Here is a 20,829-nt window from a genome sequence, read left to right on the forward strand (position 1 = left end):
TGGTGCTGTGAGCAATCTCCTTTCTTGCTTACCAGAATGATGCATGTTGCAGAATTCACCGCATCTCTTCATTGTTGTGTCACCAAAGCCAAACATTACAAGTGATTAGGAATGTAGTAAAGATAAATAATACTTGATTATTAAAACGGAATAGCAATCTATGACATCGGAAATCAAATTACAAAGAACACAAATCCTAGATTAAGCTAAAACCGACACGATTCAGTGCTGATATATCTCAGCACACAGCGTCTTATTGTTAACAGCAGCCTATGAAAATATAACACATTTATTCAAGCTAGAAAATATGCTCCTCAGCTCCAAGCTTCAACTTCTAAATCATAATGTTACCTGCGTCAAGAAAAATAGACTGATCGATCCTAAATTTTTAGAAATAAACAACGGCTGCAATATGAAAATAGTTGCCTCATCGTCTAGCGATTTCACTAATTAGTACCGGATCGAAAAAGTGTGCCCGAGGAGCTAGAAGGTACATGGTTCAAAGTTGGCGCTGCACTTCTCCGGGAGCTGCATGGCCATACTGCGATCAACGCCAGAGATTGGAGGGCCATTGACGAGCACACAGAGGCAAGGCTGGCCAAGAGCTTTGAGGGCACCGCAGCATGTCTCGCTCGGGGGGATGGGGCTGAAAGGAACAACTGCTGCTCTGCATGGTATTAGCTGAACTAGTGCCGAGAAGAAGGTGCTTGCACAAGTACTTCCCTGCCCTTGATCCACCAAACCCGCCATCACGAACGCAAACAGTCAAAATTGAAAGAGCGATATTTTTCCTGCTAGTAAACCTCATCTTAACTGAAAGTTGGAACTAAGATTAATTGTGAATTATGTTTCGTTAATGTTAGGGAGAAGGTGTCTCGAATTCGGATTTATAGGGGATGATGAGGCTCTCATGCCATCATGCATGTCCATCCTACTCAAAGGTCACACCTATGATGCCAGTATTCTCCAGCTCTGCTGCTCAGCTGTATACAAAAGCTAGTCAAGGAATACACATTGTGTGCTGGTTGTTGTAGTTGTTGAACTCAAATTTCATGACCCTTTGCATTTCCTATAACTTTATTTATAATTTTCCAGATTATCTCTAATCAGTTTCTTCATCCTATCGACTACGAAAATCACTCAGAAAACCTCCAGCACCTTTCAAACGCATGCTTCGTAATGATTTCAGTTCGTTTTCAGAGGAAATGGCTGCAGATTTGAAGCATATTTTTTCAACTTTTGTTGCAAATCAAGACAGTTCAAGACGAGTAAGAAACCAAAACTAGATGTTCAAGAATGCAATGAAATGGTAAAACTCAAATTGCTCGAGGAACAAAGGAATGTCAGTAAACGATACAACGATAAATAATGACACGATACAATTGGCCGCAGTTTCTATCATCCCAACCTTCTTTATTACAATTCATATCATCCCCAAACGCCTCTTCATAATGCCATTCTGATCGTTGACATAATATGTTATGATCTTCACATGTAACAAGTTACCAAACTTATTCTTTGTTGCCTTTGAGATTGATTACTGCAAGCTCTTGTTCAACAAACTCTCCTGCATAAATGGGCGGGTATTTACTTGCGAGCGGGGATTCTGCAAAGTGACCTAAGGGCTTCAACACAGCATCAGATGCTACGTGTGCAAACAACTACATGGCAAGAAATGTCACAAATAAGCATACAATGCATTAAAATATTTTTAGTTATATAAAACCGAAAAGAACATAACGATAGCAATGACAACAATGTGACTGGCTTCACTCACTGTTGAAGATACTCTCCATAGTAAGCGACTTTGCTCTGTTGCAAGTTTGATTGCATCAATCGTCCTGTTTGTTACGATAACTTCATGCATTCCAGCTATGCAATCACCTGCAGTCAACCATTCTATCTGCACATAACAAATTGTGTGAATGGAATAGAACTAGCTTAAATATTTAAAACACAACACATACCAAAGGCAACCAACCTAAAACAGCAATTCAAATCAAGCGAGAACTCGAACAAAAAATTGACACACCTAACTTTTTCTTTGTTACAATTAAGTTTGAACACATTTAGCTTTTTGCGTACAATTAGCAAACCTATTTAAATGTTTAAAATACGTTCCATTTTATCTTTTAACCATAAGACGTGCATAATCTTATTTTATTCTGATATGTACTATTAAAAATCTACAAAAATGATGATATAACAGAGGCTACATGGATGAAAACGCAACGCCCCTTCCGTTGTCAATTTTAAGTACAACCAGAAATATATTACACACGATATTGTTCCTGTAGTTAAATTAAAGTTCAAATTTTTGTCTTTCAAAAGTTAGGCACTGAAGAAAATATAAAATGTGTTTAATTTAATTGATGCAACGGTAATCCAAATTGCTTTCTAATGACAGACACCATATTCAGGTGGTCAACTAACTTGTAAATTATTCAATAAGTACCAAGCACAATAGTTATAAATAGTATTACCTGCTTCCCGGTCTGAATGAGAAGACATCCTACAGGAACCTTGACTTCAACTTTTTGCCCATTTTTTAACCAAATGTTCAGACCGGGAAATCTACTTCTGCCATGAATAGTTAGAAAGTTCAGGTCATAGTGATATCCTGCAAACACAGTACCTTCTTGGCCATAACGCCGAAGGTCACTTCCTGTTGGAGCTAGAAGGTGTGGCCCCTGGGTTCAAAAAGAAAGAGCACTCAACATAAAGTGCAGCATAAAGCGCATAAAGCCAGGAAAATGGCAAGTGGAAGGACGAGAATCTATTTTATGAATCAATTCAAAAGTTGGTGATTTTTGAAATTGCAGCATGCTATAGCTCTATGCCTAATCACAATGCAATGTATTTGATAAAGTCATACAGTGATTGAAGAATATAACCAGTCCAAACTCGTCTTTACAAAAAGAAAAAACAAAATAAAACTAAAAAGTGTTATGAAATAAAATTCTAGTGGCATTATGGAGCAATGCAAAAGCCATTCAATAGAATGCAACTTGAATTTGGGAACAAAGATGTGGGTACTGTGGCTAAAGATAGAAAAAGTGATGGATATAGAAGCTGGCACGGCACGGAAATGAAGGATACTGGTGATTACTGTCAGACTAGGCCACCGGTAATCATAACTTTTTCATTTGATTTCAATATCCACTGCCCCACCACTAAAGTCAGACAGGCATATAGACATGAATGTAAGTTTCAATTGGCAATTATTGCTCACCCGCTTCATAAGAGAAGTGAATGCATCCTTTGGCAAGCCAAATCCAATGGCAGCCATTTCAGCAACAGCCTGGAAAGAAAGAAACATTTACGTGATGAACATTTGATAATATTGGATAATGTGCACAACAAGCAAGCAGCTTGAACAATCTGACAACACAGATCAGTGGCTCACCTCTATTGCGGAAATCATCTTGTAACCCCATGAATCCATGGTATCTTTCCATTCAGGAAACCCCTCGGGTACGACTGGCTCTGCATTAAGTTCCTAGAAAACAAGAATAACATCATCTTGATCATGGCAAGTAGAACAATAAGCATAGACTTTTAAACAATGTTTGTGCAAACTGCAAAGTGAAACTCAAAAAAGCAAAGAAAGAATGAGACCTGAAAGTGGGTTTTCGAGGGTCGAGGACCCACCCTCCACATGTATCGCCATTTGCGATCTGCCCCTTTGGGGATGGATGGCTGGAACTCTTTGGGCATTTCTTTCAATTTCTCCTGCATTTCTTCATCAACAAGGCTTCTGGGGACTTCCACGCCTTCCGGTGTCACGCCAACCTGTAATGCGTTAACCCCGTTTCAAGTTCCAAGTTTGAGCAACAAAACCCAATTTGACAATTTCACTTCACACCACAAATCACTTATATTTACACACTTTCAGAGTCACAGCAAAAGCATACAAATTGAAATACAAGTGATAAAAAAATGGATAAAATCAAAATCAAAAGGGTACCCAGATGAACCCCCAATCGGTAATCACCGAACTGGGTTTCAAAATTCAAAATTTTCATTCTTTTTTCCATTTCCGGGCAACATTTTCTCGGGAAACAAACAGTGCAGAACCCACCTGGTAATGCAATTGGGGCCTCTCCTGGAGTCGCTTGAACTCCGCGGACTGTCAAAGTACCTCTCCATCATATCAAGGAAGCGATCGTTGTCATCCGCCGTACATCTGGGATCCTTGACCAACAAAGCTCCCGTTTCTCTCAGACTCCGACTCACCTCGCCGCACAACTCCTCCACTCCGCCCTCTTCCGATTCCAAGTACGCGCTCAGATCTACCACCGTCAGATCCATTTCTCGACCCCAAATCAAAAAATTTGATACCAGATTCTTGATTTTTCGAGGGTTTATAAATGTTTATGGGGATGGCGGGAGATTTTTCTATTTATTTTTGTTTCTGTTTTTGGTGCTTTCTAATGTTCGCATTTTAAAAGCGTCAAACGTTTGAGTGCGTGTCATAATGTTGTTTGATTCGCTTTCCTTTCCGTGTTCTGTACTATCCTGACACGTGGATTTTGGTAACTCAAGTGGATTCGTTAGCATAATTCCTTCGGTCCACAAGCCCAATAGAATGATTGGGCTGGCTCGAGATTTACAAACCACATAGTCCAAACACGTCTCGTGTAATTTGAACGTCTTAATTATGCTTTACTGCCAAAATGTGGTCACCCAACCCGTACAATATACGATGAATTAATACAATTCAGAAATCATCATAATTCTCACAAAGAAGATCTGGCGAGGATTCGGACTCACCAAACACCATACTTCTTTGGACACCTCCTCATCACAAGGTCACACTAACATTCCTTGAAATTTGTCTAGTTTTCACAAAACCTCTTTAGGTTTAAAAAATTGCGCTAACCCCAAGATTTTATTTCACTTACACATCATTCTTAAAAAGACAAAACTACCCTTATAATCATTACTTTTTTTTTTTCAACACATGATATTAACTACACTAAGAGAATGGGTGGGCTTAGATTTACAATGGGCTAGCAATAATGTGGTTCAAATTTGCATTTAAACAACATCGAACCTAAGACCTCTCACTTACAAGTGAAGGGGAATACCACTAAATTATAGTACTAAATGGCTAACACATCATTTAATCATTACTTAAACATTAAAAACCTATATAATTATTCATTATCACGAGTTTTTTAATGCTAACACATCATGACTCGTCTTTCTATACACATATGACCTAGGGTGGTTTAGTTAAGCTCAAGTCTACATTTTATAGGTTCCAGAATCTTTCATGGAACCATCTGGGAGGAAAACATAAAGTCCTAAAACAACTCAATTCCAGAACCACCAAACTGATTAGAAGGTTCTAAAACCACTCAATGGAACTAGGTCGGAAGTGAGATTCCAAAACCACTTAATGGAATCCAAACGATGGAGTTACAGACCAACTCAAAGTTATAAGAAGTAGGATTCCATACCAACTCAATAGAATCTATATGATGCATGGTTTTGGACCAATTCAACAGAACCATATAAAAAGTATGATTCTCGACCGACTCAATGGAATCCGTAAAAAATAAGGTTCCTGACCAACTCAAAGGGACAATGTAAAAGTAGAATTCTATACCAATTCAATGGAATCCTATTTAGGAGGTTGTTGCTCATCGCGGATTTATCAACCACAAGGTCCACAACCACTCATTGTAACATTAAGTTGGCAGTGATCCTCGTCACATATTTACCAAGCATGATACCCCTAAAATGCTTATAGTCCTCCATCGCTGATTTACTAAGCAGGACCTTCATGTATCACATTGCTACATGATGCAGTCTCATCAATGCACATCATACATCAATCAAGCTTAATCTACATATTCGTCACACACATTATCAATTACAAATAGAAAGCAAGTATCTAATCACACATAAGCACATCACAAGGAATTTTGTTATCTACTAGTTCTAAGAAATAATTCTAATAAAGTTCCAAAACAATTGCAATCTCGAAAGCACGCTAATAGAAAAAAAATTATATCTCCTCCAACACCTATCAAAGTGTACAAATATTACTTAGCTTACTATTGATACAACACGTTCACCGATTCGAATCTCGACAAACATATATTGAAATTGAATTTAGAGCATCGAAATTAGCTTTGAGACGCTGCACTAGGTCACTGCCCAACGCCGCCCTCACGTGCTGTTGTACATGGTGATCAACGGCAAAAGCCTTTGTCGGATTTCTGCGAATTCCAAAACAAAGTCAAATTATACCAAAATGTAAATCTCATCATAAGGACGAGATGTTATACCTTTGTCGGAGTCTAGAATATGTAGAAAATCGGGTCTCATCGCCAATTAAAGTCAGCGTATACGGGTTCAGTTTTCCAAGAAATGAGAGTTGGGTCCAACATCTATGAGCCTGATATATATAGAGATAAGTGAAGATTACTATTTTGCCCTTACCCTTGCTTGTTAATAACTCATTCGTTATAACTTTATCTTACGAGCGGTTTTCACCTACGTACTTGTAGAATCGAGCTCTATAAAAAATTTATAATTGTGGCCCATTAGGTCTACAAATTATTATTTTTAACTACGAAAATCAAACTTTAACTAGCTAACCAAAAATACAAATTTTAACGAAAATAACAATAAATTATTGAAAATATGAGAGTGAAATGTGGGGACAAGATTTCACAATTTTAATGTAATAAGAAAATGCTTCTCTTTCGTATAGAACGGTAGAGAGAGGCTAGTCGTGGAAAGCCAGGTTTACCAACTTTTTTATGTTTTATCCAATCCATGTTTGTCTTTTTTTGTTAATAGTTAGGTGGAATTGTATACAAAAATGGGAAAGAAAGTGAGAAAGCATCCATATAAATTTGTTAAAAAGTAAAAATAGTTATAAAAAATAGTTTTACAGCCATAAAAATCGAAATAAATACGAAAAGCCCAACCCAATGGATCGCCAAGTTGTTAAGCCAAGTTATTAAGAATCATCTCCATACTCTCTCACATAAAGAGAGACTTCGCCGCCTCTCACTCCCCAGCCTCGCTCTAGCCCTCCTAAAACCCTGCTGCCGACGTCTACCATCTCTCCGCACAGAGATATATATTTATATAATCGTTACACAGTTGCAGGTAATATATTTGTACTCACTCTTATTCTATCCGTTTGCTTTCTCTTAATCTTCCGTTTGATTCCCGAGAAAATAGACGCATGGGAATGAAAGCTTGATTCATAGGGAATGAATGAACAGTTGTTGTTGGTTCATTTGATTGAAAGTTATATGTTACCTTTCTTTAAATTGTTTGCAAAATGAAGAAACTGGAAGGTTGAATTTTTGATTGTTTTCATTTTCTATCAATTTCTTGGCAGCCAAAAGGATCAATTGTTTATGCACATTAATTATTTATTCCCCTTTATCTTTGTTCGAGTCCGTATGCATTTTTTTAATTAGTAGGAAAGATGGAGGCTTTCCATGTTTTCGAATTGGGTATTTATATGAGAAATGTATAAAAGCAATATAAAGGCAAAACAGTAGGAGTACTTTCTCGCTATTGCTTATGAAAATAGGGTGCTTATGACTTGGGCGTTTTGACAATATCTGCAGAATAGGGGGTGACAATGGCTGGAAAGTCGAATAAAGGGAAGAACCGTAGAGGGGCGATCAATCCTGTGGTCCCATCTGATGCTCCTGTGAAAGATAACTCAAGCGCTTCAGAGCCCGTTAAAGCTGAAGACAATGGTGTTCCAGCTGTGGAGGAATTAACTGATGCCAGTCTGGTGGTAAAGGAGTCTGAAACCGAAAGTTCAACCAGCCAACCTAAGCAAGGTGAATTTTTAGTATTATGGGCTTTCAAATATTTATTTCTGGGGAAAACTTCTAGTTGATATGCCATTCCCATATTCAACATTTTCTCAAATCTTTAAAATGTCCTATTTCCTTTTCAATGGAACAAAAATTTTACCACATGAAGGCAATGAGAAGCAATGTAGATGCCAACATACATAAACTCACATGTGTGCAGGTACTTGTATACTCTAATCATGGTTGCCTAGATAATTTAGATAAGGTAGAAAAATAGTTACATTTCTAGGTAAATGACAAGTGTCTCATTTTGTTGTTGCATTGGTGTCATAGAAAAGAACTTTTCTCTGACACAGGATTTTAGCGATGCCCTGAAATTTTTGATGATAAACCTTATATGTGTTGAGCCTTTTTTTTGTTCAACAAAGGATATCTGGATGTATGTTCATGTTTGACACTTCTTTAGAGGCAATTCCAATGCATCACTTTTGCTGGATTCCCTTAGTTTTGTGCAAATAATGGCTGTATTTCTTCACAGTAGTAGGTCATGATTGAATGCTCATAAAGCTTGTCTGTCCAGCTTATTTTCCTTCAACAGCAGTTTGTATATATGTCTTTTATATTAGCAGCACCTTAGTTTTCTCATTTGGTTATAGAACAGCTGTCTATCTCATTTTGATAATCCTTGTCTGTGAGAGTGCAGGTGACCTTCATCTGTATCCAGTTTCTGTCAAGACACAAAGTGCTGAGAAGCTTGAGCTACAAGTGAGTTAGTTTTGATCATATATTGCTATTAGCCTATTAATATCACTAATTATTTAATTGGCTGCAAAATCAAAAGCTAATGCAATTTGAGCACCTGTTCTCATATGTTAGTTGACACATCTAATAGTTTAACTACAGAAATTGAGATGTCTATGTCTTCTAGTTAGATATTTGCGTCCTTCCACTGTCACATTTGTTTGACCATATCCATTATAATTTCCAGTTGAACCCAGGAGACTCTGTTATGGATATAAGACAATTTCTGCTTGATGCGCCAGAGACATGTTTCTTCACATGTTATGACTTATTGCTACACACAAAGGATGGCTCCACTCATCATTTGGAAGACTTTAATGAAATTTCCGAAGTTGCTGATATTACCGTTGGTGGTTGCTCCTTGGAGATGGTTCCTGGTATACTAAATCTCTGTTGCTTTGGGCTTATAAATTCTTAAAAAAGGTATCTAATTTAAATATCTTTTTGGCAGCTTTATACGATGATAGATCTATAAGGGCTCATGTTCATCGTACGAGAGAATTGCTTTCCCTTTCTACACTTCATGCATCACTATCAACGTCACTTGCATTACAGTATGAGACAGCACAAAACAAAGTGGCGAGCCCTGGAGGTTTGAGATATAGTTAATTTAACATGAATCCATAATCTTCTCATTTATCTTACCTTTTATCGACATTTTGAAGTGCTTTAACTAGGCACTCCTTTAATTTTCTGTGATCTAGATACTGTGAAAACTGAGGTCCCAGGGCTTGATGGTTTGGGTTTTATGGAGGATGTTGCTGGTTCATTGAGCAATTTGCTATCTTCACCCTCAAAAGAGATAAAATGTGTGGAGAGTATTGTGTTTTCATCCTTCAATCCTCCGCCAAGCTATAGAAGGTGAACCATGACATCTCTAATCTCTTACTTGCATCTGAAAACATAAAAATAATGTATTTTCCCCCTGTAAAATGTCTTAACTATGTACTGTTTGGCCTTTTTGTTGCCAGGCTTGTTGGGGATTTGATTTATTTGGATATAGTAACATTGGAGGGCAATAAACACTGTATTACTGGGACTACAAAAATGTTCTATGTCAATTCGAGCATGGGGAACACTCTTGACCCTAAGCCAAGTAAAAGTAATTGGGAAGCAACCACACTTGTTGGACTTTTGCAAAATGTTAGCTCTAAGTTCAAAAAAGGTACTATAAATGGTTTATACCTTATTTACCTGTATTAGTTTATTGTTTCCTTTAAAATTTTGAAGCATACAGAGGTTTGTTAATTATCTTCTATTGTTTCCTATTTGAAGCTTTTTCATGAAATTGTTTATTGTTTCTTCTAAAATTTTGAACCGTACAGAGGTTTTATTAATTATCTTCTATTGTTTCCCATTTGAAGCTTTTCGTGAAATTTTGGAGCGGAGGGCATCTGCACATCCTTTTGAAAATGTTCAGTCTTTGTTGCCACCAAATTCATGGCTAGGGTTATATCCAGTTCCAGGTTAGTTGAACTTAATTGCACTCGAATTTTATTTCAAAGGGAGGATCTTCTGGTTGTAGAAAGTTTTGCTTTGCTTGGGCAAACTCTTATCTCATATTTAGCATGTTTGGTAGTCTGGCCAATTGGCTGGTTGCCTCTTCAGGCATTTCTGCTACTGATAAAGATTACTTTGATGCAAATTTCATGTTCAATCTGATTACTGAATATTATTTCTTCCCTTAAATATAAAGGGAATAAATTATAACAACTTTAAGTTTAACTCTTAGTGTTGGTTTAGTGTATAATGGATGTGAAGCCTGCCTTGTTATGATACTTGAGCATGATAATTGTTTCTTGTTGTTTTTAAGCTGGCAGTATATCTGACTTTGCCTTGAGTTTAGAGTTTAACAAATTCTCAGTCATAATCTTGTTTGTTCAATTTGTGGATTTTGAAGGAATCAATCTCATCCATTCAATGATACCTTGTTATGATGTTACAACTGTTTATTGTTTAGTCTTAAATGCTTGTAAAGTTTAGCTTAACCTGTATGTTTTCTTTGACTGGATCCTTTAGCTTGACCTGTATTTTTCTTTCTTTTTTTTCCATGTCTTTTGTGGCTACGAATAATCCACAAATGACAAGGAATTTCATAATAATCATTAAGTAGGAATGTTTAACCGTAATACATGTAAATCATTCAGTTTTTGTGTTTAATGTTCTTGTTTCAATATTTGGACTATTGAAACTTATAATTTTAGGGAGTTGTTGTTTTCTAAGAGTTGTCGTGTTTTTGTATTTGTTACTTATAACACCATTACAGACAGAAAGAAGTTGGTTTTCTGAGTTTCCTTGATGGTGTGTTTTATCTTTACATATAAATTCATTTTAAGGGATCTTCTATTGTCAGATCACAAGCGTGATGCAGCTAGAGCAGAGGATGCCCTTACTCTTTCGTACGGCAGTGAGCTAATTGGCATGCAAAGGGATTGGAATGAGGAGTTGCAATCTTGTAGGGAATTTCCACATACAACTCCTCAGGAAAGGTAATGATTTCCATTGATGAAAGGGGCTTCTAATTTAGTTATGTATGACCTTCATAATTTTCTGATAATTATTTGTCACTCAAAGTTTTGTGTTTTGTATTGTGTCTTTATCTCTCATAAAGTCCATATTTTGCAGAATTTTGCGGGATAGGGCTCTATACAAAGTGACTTCAGACTTTGTTGATGCAGCTATTAGTGGTGCTATTGGAGTTATTAGTAGATGCATACCTCCTATAAACCCAACTGATCCAGAGTGCTTCCACATGTTAGTCTGACCTGAAATGGATTACCTTTGTTTTTTTTAATACATGTTATCCCTGAAGACTTTCAGTTAGGATGTTATGTCTACGGAGTATATGACACAAAACCGAGCGCAGTGGCGTTCTAAGATTCATATAGCCGACCCCACATAGTGGGATAAGGCTTTGTTGTTGTTGTTATAACTCTGTAAAAACAATGTCACAGCTCCTCAGTATGCTAGCTACCTAAATTGCCTTCTATTGAAATAATTTTTTTTAGCTGCATAGGTTAATTAGATCCCACTGTACCGTAATTCTGCTGCTATTGTCAATATGTTATACTTATTTGGTTTGTGCATATGCATACATGTAACATTATTCACTTTTACTATAACTCTAATTAGCAAATATGATGTATCAGCACATCATTTCCATTTGAGGGATTCTGCGTTGAATTTGAACTTTGGGGCTCTGCTTTAAGTAATCTTTATATATTAGACATGCTTGTTTTGATAAATTTTGGTACTCATGTACTTTCCAGGAAATATATTTCTTAAGCATATGGTTGTAACTTCGATTTTCATGACGAGTGCATGTGTATTTTGATAATAGATTCATTGAATTGATATAAGATTTTGGTCTCTTTGGCTCTAGGTATGTTCACAATAATATATTCTTCAGTTTTGCGGTTGATGCGGACCTTGAGCAGCTGTCTAAGAAACGTGCGTCAGATTCAAGTCCAAAGATAGGGGGCACTGCTTCTGTACACAGTTCTTCTGAGAAGGCTACTGACAATTTGTTGCATGGAGAGAGTGCAATTCCCAATAGAGAAAAATGCAAAGGATCAAGTACAATCGATGATGCCACAGAATCCTCCCCTGATGTTTCTGCCGAGACGCAATTGGGTGAAACCGAGCAGGCTACTTATGCTTCTGCAAATAATGATTTGAAAGGCACCAAGGCGTACCAGGAAGCTGATGTCTCTGGACTTTATAATCTTGCTATGGCCATAATCGATTACAGGGGGCATAGAGTAGTAGCTCAGGTGTGCTTGAATCTGATGTTCCTTCTATGCATAGTAACTTTTTTACTCCTACAGAAATTGGTTTTCTTAAGGCTATAGGTTTTCTTGTGCTATAATGACAAAGTTACAACGGTCTTGTTTTTTGGAAGAAAATTTTCTATTAGAGCCTGAACTTCTCTCTCGTACTCTGGCTACAAAACCCTCCCCCCCCTCTCCTCCCCCTCCCCCTCCCCCTCCCCCTCCGCCCCCCCCCCCCCCCCCCCAACAACAAAAACATGTGCATATGAATGTGTCTGTTCCATTTCTTATTAATTTTAATTGTATTATATATCATGAGATTGCTATTGCTACTAAAATCCATCTTTAGGCTTTTTGAAAGCCACAACCATTGAAAAAGTAGTTATAGTTGAAGTTGCCCTTCTAATACTGAACTTGATTGATGCTTTCATTCACAACAAAAATCATCAATTGTTTTTTTGTTCATTTTCTAATAAGTTGGCATGCTTGCTTTAGATATTATTGTACTTTTTGTTTTTGTTTTTTAATAAGGAACATTATTTTTGCTATCTGATTGCTCTCTCCTTGTTCTATCTCTAACTCATTGGCACCAGAGTGTTTTACCGGGCATTCTTCAAGGGGATAAATCAGACTCTCTTCTATATGGTTCTGTTGATAATGGCAAGAAAATATGCTGGAATGAAGAGTTCCATTCCAAGGTGAGGATTTGAAGCTTCGCATATTATATTCTGCTGCCAAATGTTAAAACTTCTTTCTTTCTTTTTAAAACAAGACTTTATTGTGCAATTTCTAAGATTTTCTTATGTTTAGGTGCTGGAAGCTGCTAAGCGCCTTCATCTTAAAGAGCACACAGTCCTTGATGGATCTGGAAATGATTTCAGATTGGCTGCACCGGTGGAATGCAAGGGTATTGTTGGTAGTGATGACAGGTAAATTTCTTTTTCCCTCATAAGCTTGGATTCTTATATGTGATAGTTGACTTCTCATAGCCCTGTGTTGATAGTTTCCTCCAAAAAATCTCTTTCTATAAGTTGAATATTTAATTATTTAATCAAGGATTTACATTCGTATATATCTAACTCAGTATTCAGTACACACGTTTTAACTGTGTTACCTACTTCAGGCATTATCTCCTCGACTTGATGAGAGTGACTCCTCGTGATTCAAACTGCACTGGACCTGGGTCCAGATTTTGTATCTTGAGGCTGGAATTAATTACTGCCTATTGCCAGGTAAGATATAATACCTTATATTAGTACTATATTTGAATTTGTTTCATAAATTTCTAATATGAGCCTTTTGTGTATTGGGAGAAGGCCCAAGCTGCAGAGAAATCAAAATCTAAGTCTAAAGATGGAGAAGGTCCTGTCACCACTGATTCTTCAGTCATCACTGATGCTAAGCAGGTAAAATTTAGCTACTTCAACTGCGGTTTATAGAGTTTATGAACATTGCAATTTTTGTTACTTGTTTCTGCATTTTCAGTATGTTACTAATGTTGACTTTTTATGTCTAATTGGTTTCTATTTGATGGGAAAGGTGGTTTTTAATTTTTTGTTTTGGAGCTGGTAATAATTCCTATAGTATGTTAAATTGTTAATAGTGTTAAAGGTACACTTTTCATCTGTTAGGCACAGACAGTATACAATTTTTTTTTTTATCCATTTTCCCAATGAGCTTCAAGTAATTTTGGTGATGTGGCTCTTTGGCTTGCTCTTCACAGGCCATAACGGAAGAAGGGAATGCCACAGACGCACAAGAAATTGCATCTCCACCTCCATCCACTGAAAGCTCTGATCCATGTGAAGAAATTCTTTTCAACCCTAATGTCTTCACCGAGTTTAAGTTGGCTGGAAATGAGGAGGTATTTTTTTGATTTTGTAATTTTTTTCAGGGAGTTTGAACATGTATCCATTTATTTGTTTTCCTTTTTCCAGGAGATAGCAGAAGATGAAGGAAATGTGAGGAAAGCCAGTTTGTATCTTACAGATGTTGTGCTTCCAAAATTTATACAAGACCTCTGCACGCTTGAAGTATCACCCATGGACGGGCAGACGCTAACTGAAGCACTCCATGCTCATGGAATTAATGTTCGCTATATTGGAAAAGTAAGCATTATTGTTTTAATTAATACTTCTAACTATTGTAAGTATTGGTGGATAGAAACTGTGGAAATCATACTTTTTCTTTTCCTTTGAAGGTTTTGCATAAAATGTAATGTGCAAGGATGACTGAATCTATCGTTATGTGATTGGGATAGTGTGTTTGACGCCTTTTGGCTTATTTGAACAGGTGGCTGAGGGGACCAGACATTTACCTCATCTTTGGGATCTTTGCTCCAATGAGATAGTGGTTAGATCTGCTAAGCACATTCTCAAGGTGAGAGGCATTTCCTTGTCTGCTTGATCTCATATTATCTCATTCTTTTTATTTTATAAAAACTGAGATGTTGTCCTATTGGTACTGGGAAATGTGGCACATTACAGTGTGTTATTGCCGTAAAATCTAGTCATAAACTAACTTATTTGATTCCGTTCCCTAGGAGGGACACAACTCCTATGATGTCAGATTTTAATTTCGAGTGCAGACCAATGATGCCTACGTGACTTAGATACTATAGGAGTGGGGAACTTGACCTCTCGGGTACTCCCGTAATGTGATATATTTTTTTTGGGACCAATGCTTAAGCTGTAAATGTCTGCTCGTTTTCATGTTATGATATTCCTTACTATTTTGTAAGTGAAAATTATCCTGTTGAGGACCTGGAAATGTGGCATCTTACAGCATGTTACTGCCATAAAACCTTTGTTGTAGTTATACACTAAGCAATTTGATTCGGGTTGCAGTTGAGAATGCAAATCATAATGCATGTGACTTAGATACTTTAATGGCGGAGACCTTGTCCCATAAGGAACTTCAGTAGTGTGATATATTTTATTTGGACTTATGCTGAGTTATAAACGGATAGTTTGTGCATTTTGATTTGTTGCTTAATACATACATAGACAGATTTGGCAAAGAAATATCCTTGCAAGTTTCCTGTCTGATGATTAAAACAGCATCCATTTAGCTGTTACAGTTTTGGAATTTTTATGCGTCAGATATGCTTTCCTGCAAAGCAGTTTGTACATTTATTTTACTTCAATTTGAACTGTAGCTTTTCATGATTGAATTGAGCTCCTATATTCAGGGACATCCACTGAAAAATATCAATTTGTGCGAGACCTTGTTGCTTGTTATGTAATGTGCCAATTTGTACTTTGACGCTATTATTTTGGTCCAAGGACTTGATTGGGAAACAGTTGACTTGGATGGGTTATATATATCATAGGTGTTAAATATCATTTTAGTTCCATCCTTTTGACTTTCATAATTATTGTCCAGTAATTGTAAAAAGTAAAAACAATGAGGTCATCGATGTTTGGTTGAAAGTGGTTCATAGTTTTCATTTCCTGTTCTGCAGGATGCCTTGAGAGAAACAAATGATCATGATATTGGGCCCGCAATCACCCATTTCTTCAACTGTTTCTTTGGAAGCTGTCAAGCCGTTGGCTCAAAAGTTGCTGCTAATAATATGCAGTCTAGAACGCCCAAAAAGGTAAGTCTTGTAGAATTAACAGTACCAACTTATTGAAAAAAATTTGTGTCAAAATTTTTTCTTAGTTACAAGTTATAGCTTCTTTGTACAACTTCATGGCTGTTCTCAGCTAAATTTTTATCTCTGTCATCACTTAATGCTCATCTGAGAACCTGCAATCGGAAATTGAAACTATATGCATTTTGAATATTAATATGTACTTTTGGAGAATCACAAAGTTGTACCAAGTAAACCAGAGAAAATTTCATCTACTAATTGACAAATGTTGAGCAGGATTTGTGACTTCAAGTTCCTTTTTATCTTCAGGAACAAACAGGACAGCAATCTCCAAGAAAATCGTCTAAGGGACAAGGAAAATTGAAGGATGGAGTATCTGCTAGAAAGAGTCGATCCTCATTTATGCTTGCTAGCTCAGAAACTCTATGGTCCGACATTCAAGAATTTGCAAAACTCAAATATCAGGTATTAATTATCAATAATATTGGTTTCTTCTGGAGAAATTAGATTTTCTTTAATAACCTTTTGGTGGATGTTCCAAAAAATGAAAATTTTGGCATAAGGAATTTGCATTTTCTTGAATTTTCTTTTGGTTGCCCAGTTGCTCGAGTTTATCTGCTTCTGCACCCTCCTCTTCGACAGTTTACATTTTTTTGAAAAATATGTACACTTCATGGGGATCTTGCTGGTGATTTTATTTCCAGTAACATATCATTTGTGGCATGGAACATTTTTCCCTGTTGTTTCATGGCGTTTTGCCATTTCCTGAGCTGTAGAAGTTAATGGACTTATGGATGGTGGATCTTCATGTTTATTATTTGATCCTCATATGATACCTTTGAGTGGTGTGTATCATTATATTTTTTTTTTACCTAGTTTCCCATTGTTGATAGTTTGAGCTGCCGGAGGATGCTAGGATGCGTGTAAAGAAAGATTCTGTTATACGTAATCTTTGCCAAAAGGTAACTCTAGATTCCGTTATACGTTATCTTTGTTCCAATTCCAATATCAATTGAACTTCTAAATGGCCAACAACTCGACTTTGATTTCATTTTGCAGGTGGGCATTACAATAGCAGCTCGCAGATATGATCTTAATTCTGCAGCACCTTTCCAAATGTCAGATATCTTAAATCTTCAACCTGTAGTGAAACATTCAGTTCCTGTCTGTTCAGAAGCTAAGGATCTTGTGGAAACAGGAAAGATCCAACTGGCCGAGGTATGCACTTTATTGCGGTGTCACTATAGCATCAGATTCCAGATGTGAAGGAAACGTATCGACCAGAATATAATTTTCTGTGGGAACCTTGAAGTTAGAGCTAATTCTCAAAGATGAACACGACTGACTTAAAAACTTATATTAGAATATAATGAAGAATTTCAGGGCTTATATTTGTGCATGTTCTAGTTCTGGGATATCTACCATGAATCTAAAATGGCATATGGTCCTTATATTAAAATATAAAGATGCTGCATTTACCATGAAAAGAAATATCTTTCCTGCAATTTTCTGAAATATATGCTTTTCAACTTTATGTTGGTAGGATTTTTATTAATTTGGAATTGTTCACCAGAAGAATCTATAAAGATCTACTATCAGTTAATTGTTGTCAACATCATGTTCCAATGCTAATGTGGTTTAATTATTTACCGTGCATTTTTGTTTTCCTTCTAGGGAATGTTAAGTGAAGCGTACACATTATTTACCGAGGCATTTTCAATACTTCAGCAGGTAAGTAATATTATTTGGGTTGTTTTCTCAAACTTTCCTCGGTGCGTCAATGTCTAGCACTATTATATCCTTTTGCGATTTCAGGTTACTGGTCCAATGCATAGGGAGGTTGCTAACTGCTGTCGGTATGCATAACCTCTTTATACTGTTCAGCAGATTTTTTATATTTCTAATTGGATATTCATGATGCTGATAACATCTGAGCTAAGCGTTTGCTGCGCTGAGTTTCAGGTATCTTGCCATGGTTCTGTATCATGCGGGAGACATGGCTGGAGCCATAATGCAACAGCATAAGGAACTAATTATAAATGAACGCTGCCTTGGCCTAGACCACCCTGACACTGCTCACAGGTATTGCATTTGGTGTTTATACTTGTTTCTGTTGCTAAGATGGTGGTTGCATAGATATTTTCAATATAATTTTCCTTATTACTTTTTATTTTCTGACAGTATATAAACTCAAGCTGTTAATTATTGAAATTCGTAATCGGTTGCTATTTTGAGGATTACTATAAAGATTGTCGCTCTACATTTTTCTTAAGATGTGTTAATATTGGAACTTGATGAGATTGGTTGTGTTTTGATATCTTGATTTACAGTGAGGTATGAAAGTACCCATCCTATATGTTTATAGTGGATGTAGTGTCATAATCAATTTAAAAATTCTTTTATCTTGCATGAGAAGTTTGTTTTCTCCTCAAATATGAATTTGTTTATTTGTGTTTTTATGTTTTCTTAACCTGTATAGTAGTATCAGTGTTCAGACAAGCATATCGTGGATGACATTATTCTCTCTATTTCTCACTCCTCTTTTCCTGAATCTGATGCTCTCCTTGTGTTTGCAACTTTGCTACTGCAGCTATGGAAATATGGCTCTTTTCTACCATGGACTTAACCAGACAGAACTTGCACTACGGCACATGTCAAGGGCATTGCTTCTGCTAAGTTTGTCATCGGGCCCAGATCACCCTGATGTTGCTGCAACTTTCATTAATGTCGCTATGATGTACCAGGATCTTGGGAAGATGGACACTGCTCTTCGATATTTGCAAGAGGCTCTGAAAAAAAATGAAAGGCTTCTAGGGGAGGAGCACATCCAGACTGCTGTATGCTATCACGCGCTTGCTATTGCATTTAATTGTATGGGTGCCTTCAAGCTCTCTCACCAGGTATGTTGTGGAAGAATATAGTGACTTTTGTGGTTTTCCTTCTAATGTAATATTCACTTGATAAAGAACAATTTCATTCCATACATTGGGCAACTTTAGAGTACAATTAACATACTATATAACATTTGGTGTGGCAGCATGAGAAGAAAACTTATGACATACTAGTCAAACAATTGGGCGAGGAGGATTCTAGAACACGTGACTCTCAAAACTGGATGAAGACATTTAAGATGCGCGAGCTACAGGTAAATGGATGGCATCCTTTAGCAACTCACAACAGTGAATAGATATTGATGGGTGATTGCATAATGTATATACTAGAAGTATTTGTTTCTGATTTCTATATTTGGTATTTTTTTTCTTTCCAATAGATGAATGCACAAAAGCAAAAAGGTCAAGCTTTGAATGCTGCTTCGGCTCAAAAGGCAATTGACATCTTGAAGGTAGTTTGGATGCTTCTTTTTGCTTAAAAATTTGGAATTTTGTTCAATTGAAGGATAATTCGCGGTTTGTTTTTTAGGTATGCTTCCTAAGTCATGGCCTCATCGTTTCATTTCTCCTATTTCTGCTCTACATATTTTCATTTTTTTAATTTCCCGTGAAAGATGGCCCAAAAAACTAGTTTGTCTCCTAATGCTTCTGCACATAAAATATTTCGAATGTGTTGTCAGAATCTTTTGTCAGAAAAGAATAAGAGAAAACTGTGAGATGGAGGGAATTGTGTAATGTTTCCATGACAGTGATCTTAAACTGTCAAACCACGCTGATTTGTGTTTGGGGTATAGTTTACACCGAGAATCTCGATTTCCAATTAATAATCGACTTTGCATGTCTGGCCCATCCTGACTTGATGCAGGCATTCCAATCTGCTGCCGTAGCCGGTGGGTCTGGGAGCTCTAACCCTTCCGCCAACAAATCTCTTAATGCTGCAATAATTGGTGAAACCCTTCCACGAGGTCGGGGAGTTGATGAGAGGGCTGCTCGTGCAGCAGCTGAAGTCAGGAAGAAGGCAGCAGCAAAGGGCCTCTTGATACGCCCGCACGGTGTTCCCATCCAAGCTGTGCCTCCACTTCCTCAGTTACTCGATATCATCAATTCAGGTGCAATCCCACCGGTTGCAGTGGAAAATGGAGAAACTGATGGAGTGAAGGAAGCCAATGGTCATCCTGCAAATGGCTCAACTGATGTGAAACAGAGCAATCAACAACGGAGCAGGAAGGTCAGCCTCCAGTTGGACTAGGGCAAAGGTTTAGCAACACTGGACGGCAAGAAACAGAAATCGAAAACCAAAGCCGCATCTTGAAATATTGTGCATCAGAGTTTTGTTGATCGACACCAAGGTCGGTTTTCTTTGTGAGGTTTTGGTCTTTTGAGGTAACAATATTTTCCATCGGTTTTGAGGATTAGAAACTAGTGCATGGAAGTTGTGGATTTTCCCTGTAATTTTTTGGAATAATAACCGCGGGCTTGCAGATTTATTCAGGCAAAAAAAAAGAGCAACTACTGGAGCGAGTAGGTTCACTGTAATTTGCCCTAACACTGACGGATGGAAAATTTCAGTTTGACATTTTTTTACTTTCCGTTATTTTATATTTAGTCAAGTTTAAAGTATTATTTGAACGGAGTTGCGACATAAATGTATCATTTCAAGGTATTATATGTAAAACTGCCATGATTATTTTCCTAATTGAAGAATTAATCAGCCTTCCCTCGGTTATTTCTGTGCTTTGAAAATGGAATAAATTGAATTTGACAAAGGTCGACTGCAAATTGTTTGTTCGTCATATGCTTGTTAAAATTGCTTTCGGACTCTGAGGCTTACGAATGTTTAAAATGTTTAATTTGACGTGTACCATCTTGTTTGGATTTATAAACTGAAAAATTTAGATTCGTTTAAGAAAAAGAACATGAAAATTGGAGTTCATAAGTTCGTCTAAAGTCTATCATTAAGTGTAATGTTC

At 36.9% G+C, this 20,829-nt stretch overlaps 2 protein-coding genes and 1 non-coding gene across 3 annotated transcripts; 1 reads left to right on the forward strand and 2 right to left on the reverse strand.

The window, feature by feature from the left end:
- Positions 1-117: 117 nt before the first annotated feature.
- On the reverse strand, positions 118-1,162 carry LOC103945837 (protein LIM1). Its single transcript, XM_009356421.3, is given in 3 exon segments — positions 118-351; positions 458-765; positions 767-1,162. Coding segments are annotated over 2 exon segments (324 nt in total). The 5' UTR covers positions 809-1,162; the 3' UTR covers positions 118-351; positions 458-483.
- Positions 1,163-1,297: 135 nt separating this feature from the next.
- On the reverse strand, positions 1,298-4,447 carry LOC103945836. Its single transcript, XR_007259097.1, has 7 exons — positions 4,082-4,447; positions 3,619-3,792; positions 3,407-3,499; positions 3,233-3,301; positions 2,484-2,690; positions 1,778-1,903; positions 1,298-1,661 (listed from the first exon to the last, which is right to left on the reverse strand). It is a non-coding gene; the product is annotated as an uncharacterized LOC103945836 (transcript).
- Positions 4,448-6,972: 2,525 nt separating this feature from the next.
- Positions 6,973-20,585, forward strand: LOC103945835 (clustered mitochondria protein). Its single transcript, XM_018647107.2, has 29 exons — positions 6,973-7,131; positions 7,605-7,826; positions 8,506-8,567; positions 8,791-8,980; positions 9,055-9,195; positions 9,308-9,464; positions 9,575-9,768; positions 9,968-10,069; positions 10,957-11,092; positions 11,229-11,357; positions 11,986-12,376; positions 12,967-13,071; positions 13,184-13,302; positions 13,497-13,605; positions 13,690-13,779; positions 14,097-14,237; positions 14,311-14,481; positions 14,666-14,752; positions 15,837-15,971; positions 16,278-16,433; positions 16,862-16,930; positions 17,028-17,186; positions 17,643-17,699; positions 17,784-17,824; positions 17,931-18,050; positions 18,559-18,868; positions 19,006-19,113; positions 19,240-19,311; positions 19,725-20,585. Exons 2-29 carry the CDS (start codon positions 7,619-7,621, stop codon positions 20,106-20,108), a joined length of 4,143 nt encoding a protein of 1,380 aa, XP_018502623.2. The 5' UTR covers positions 6,973-7,131; positions 7,605-7,618; the 3' UTR covers positions 20,109-20,585.
- Positions 20,586-20,829: the final 244 nt, after the last annotated feature.

This window comes from the organism of the source record quoted next, unplaced genomic scaffold (assembly GCF_019419815.1).
Source record: "Pyrus x bretschneideri cultivar Hongxiangsu unplaced genomic scaffold, Pyrus_bretschneideri_v1 Contig24, whole genome shotgun sequence".
Taxonomy (NCBI): domain Eukaryota; kingdom Viridiplantae; phylum Streptophyta; class Magnoliopsida; order Rosales; family Rosaceae; genus Pyrus; species Pyrus x bretschneideri.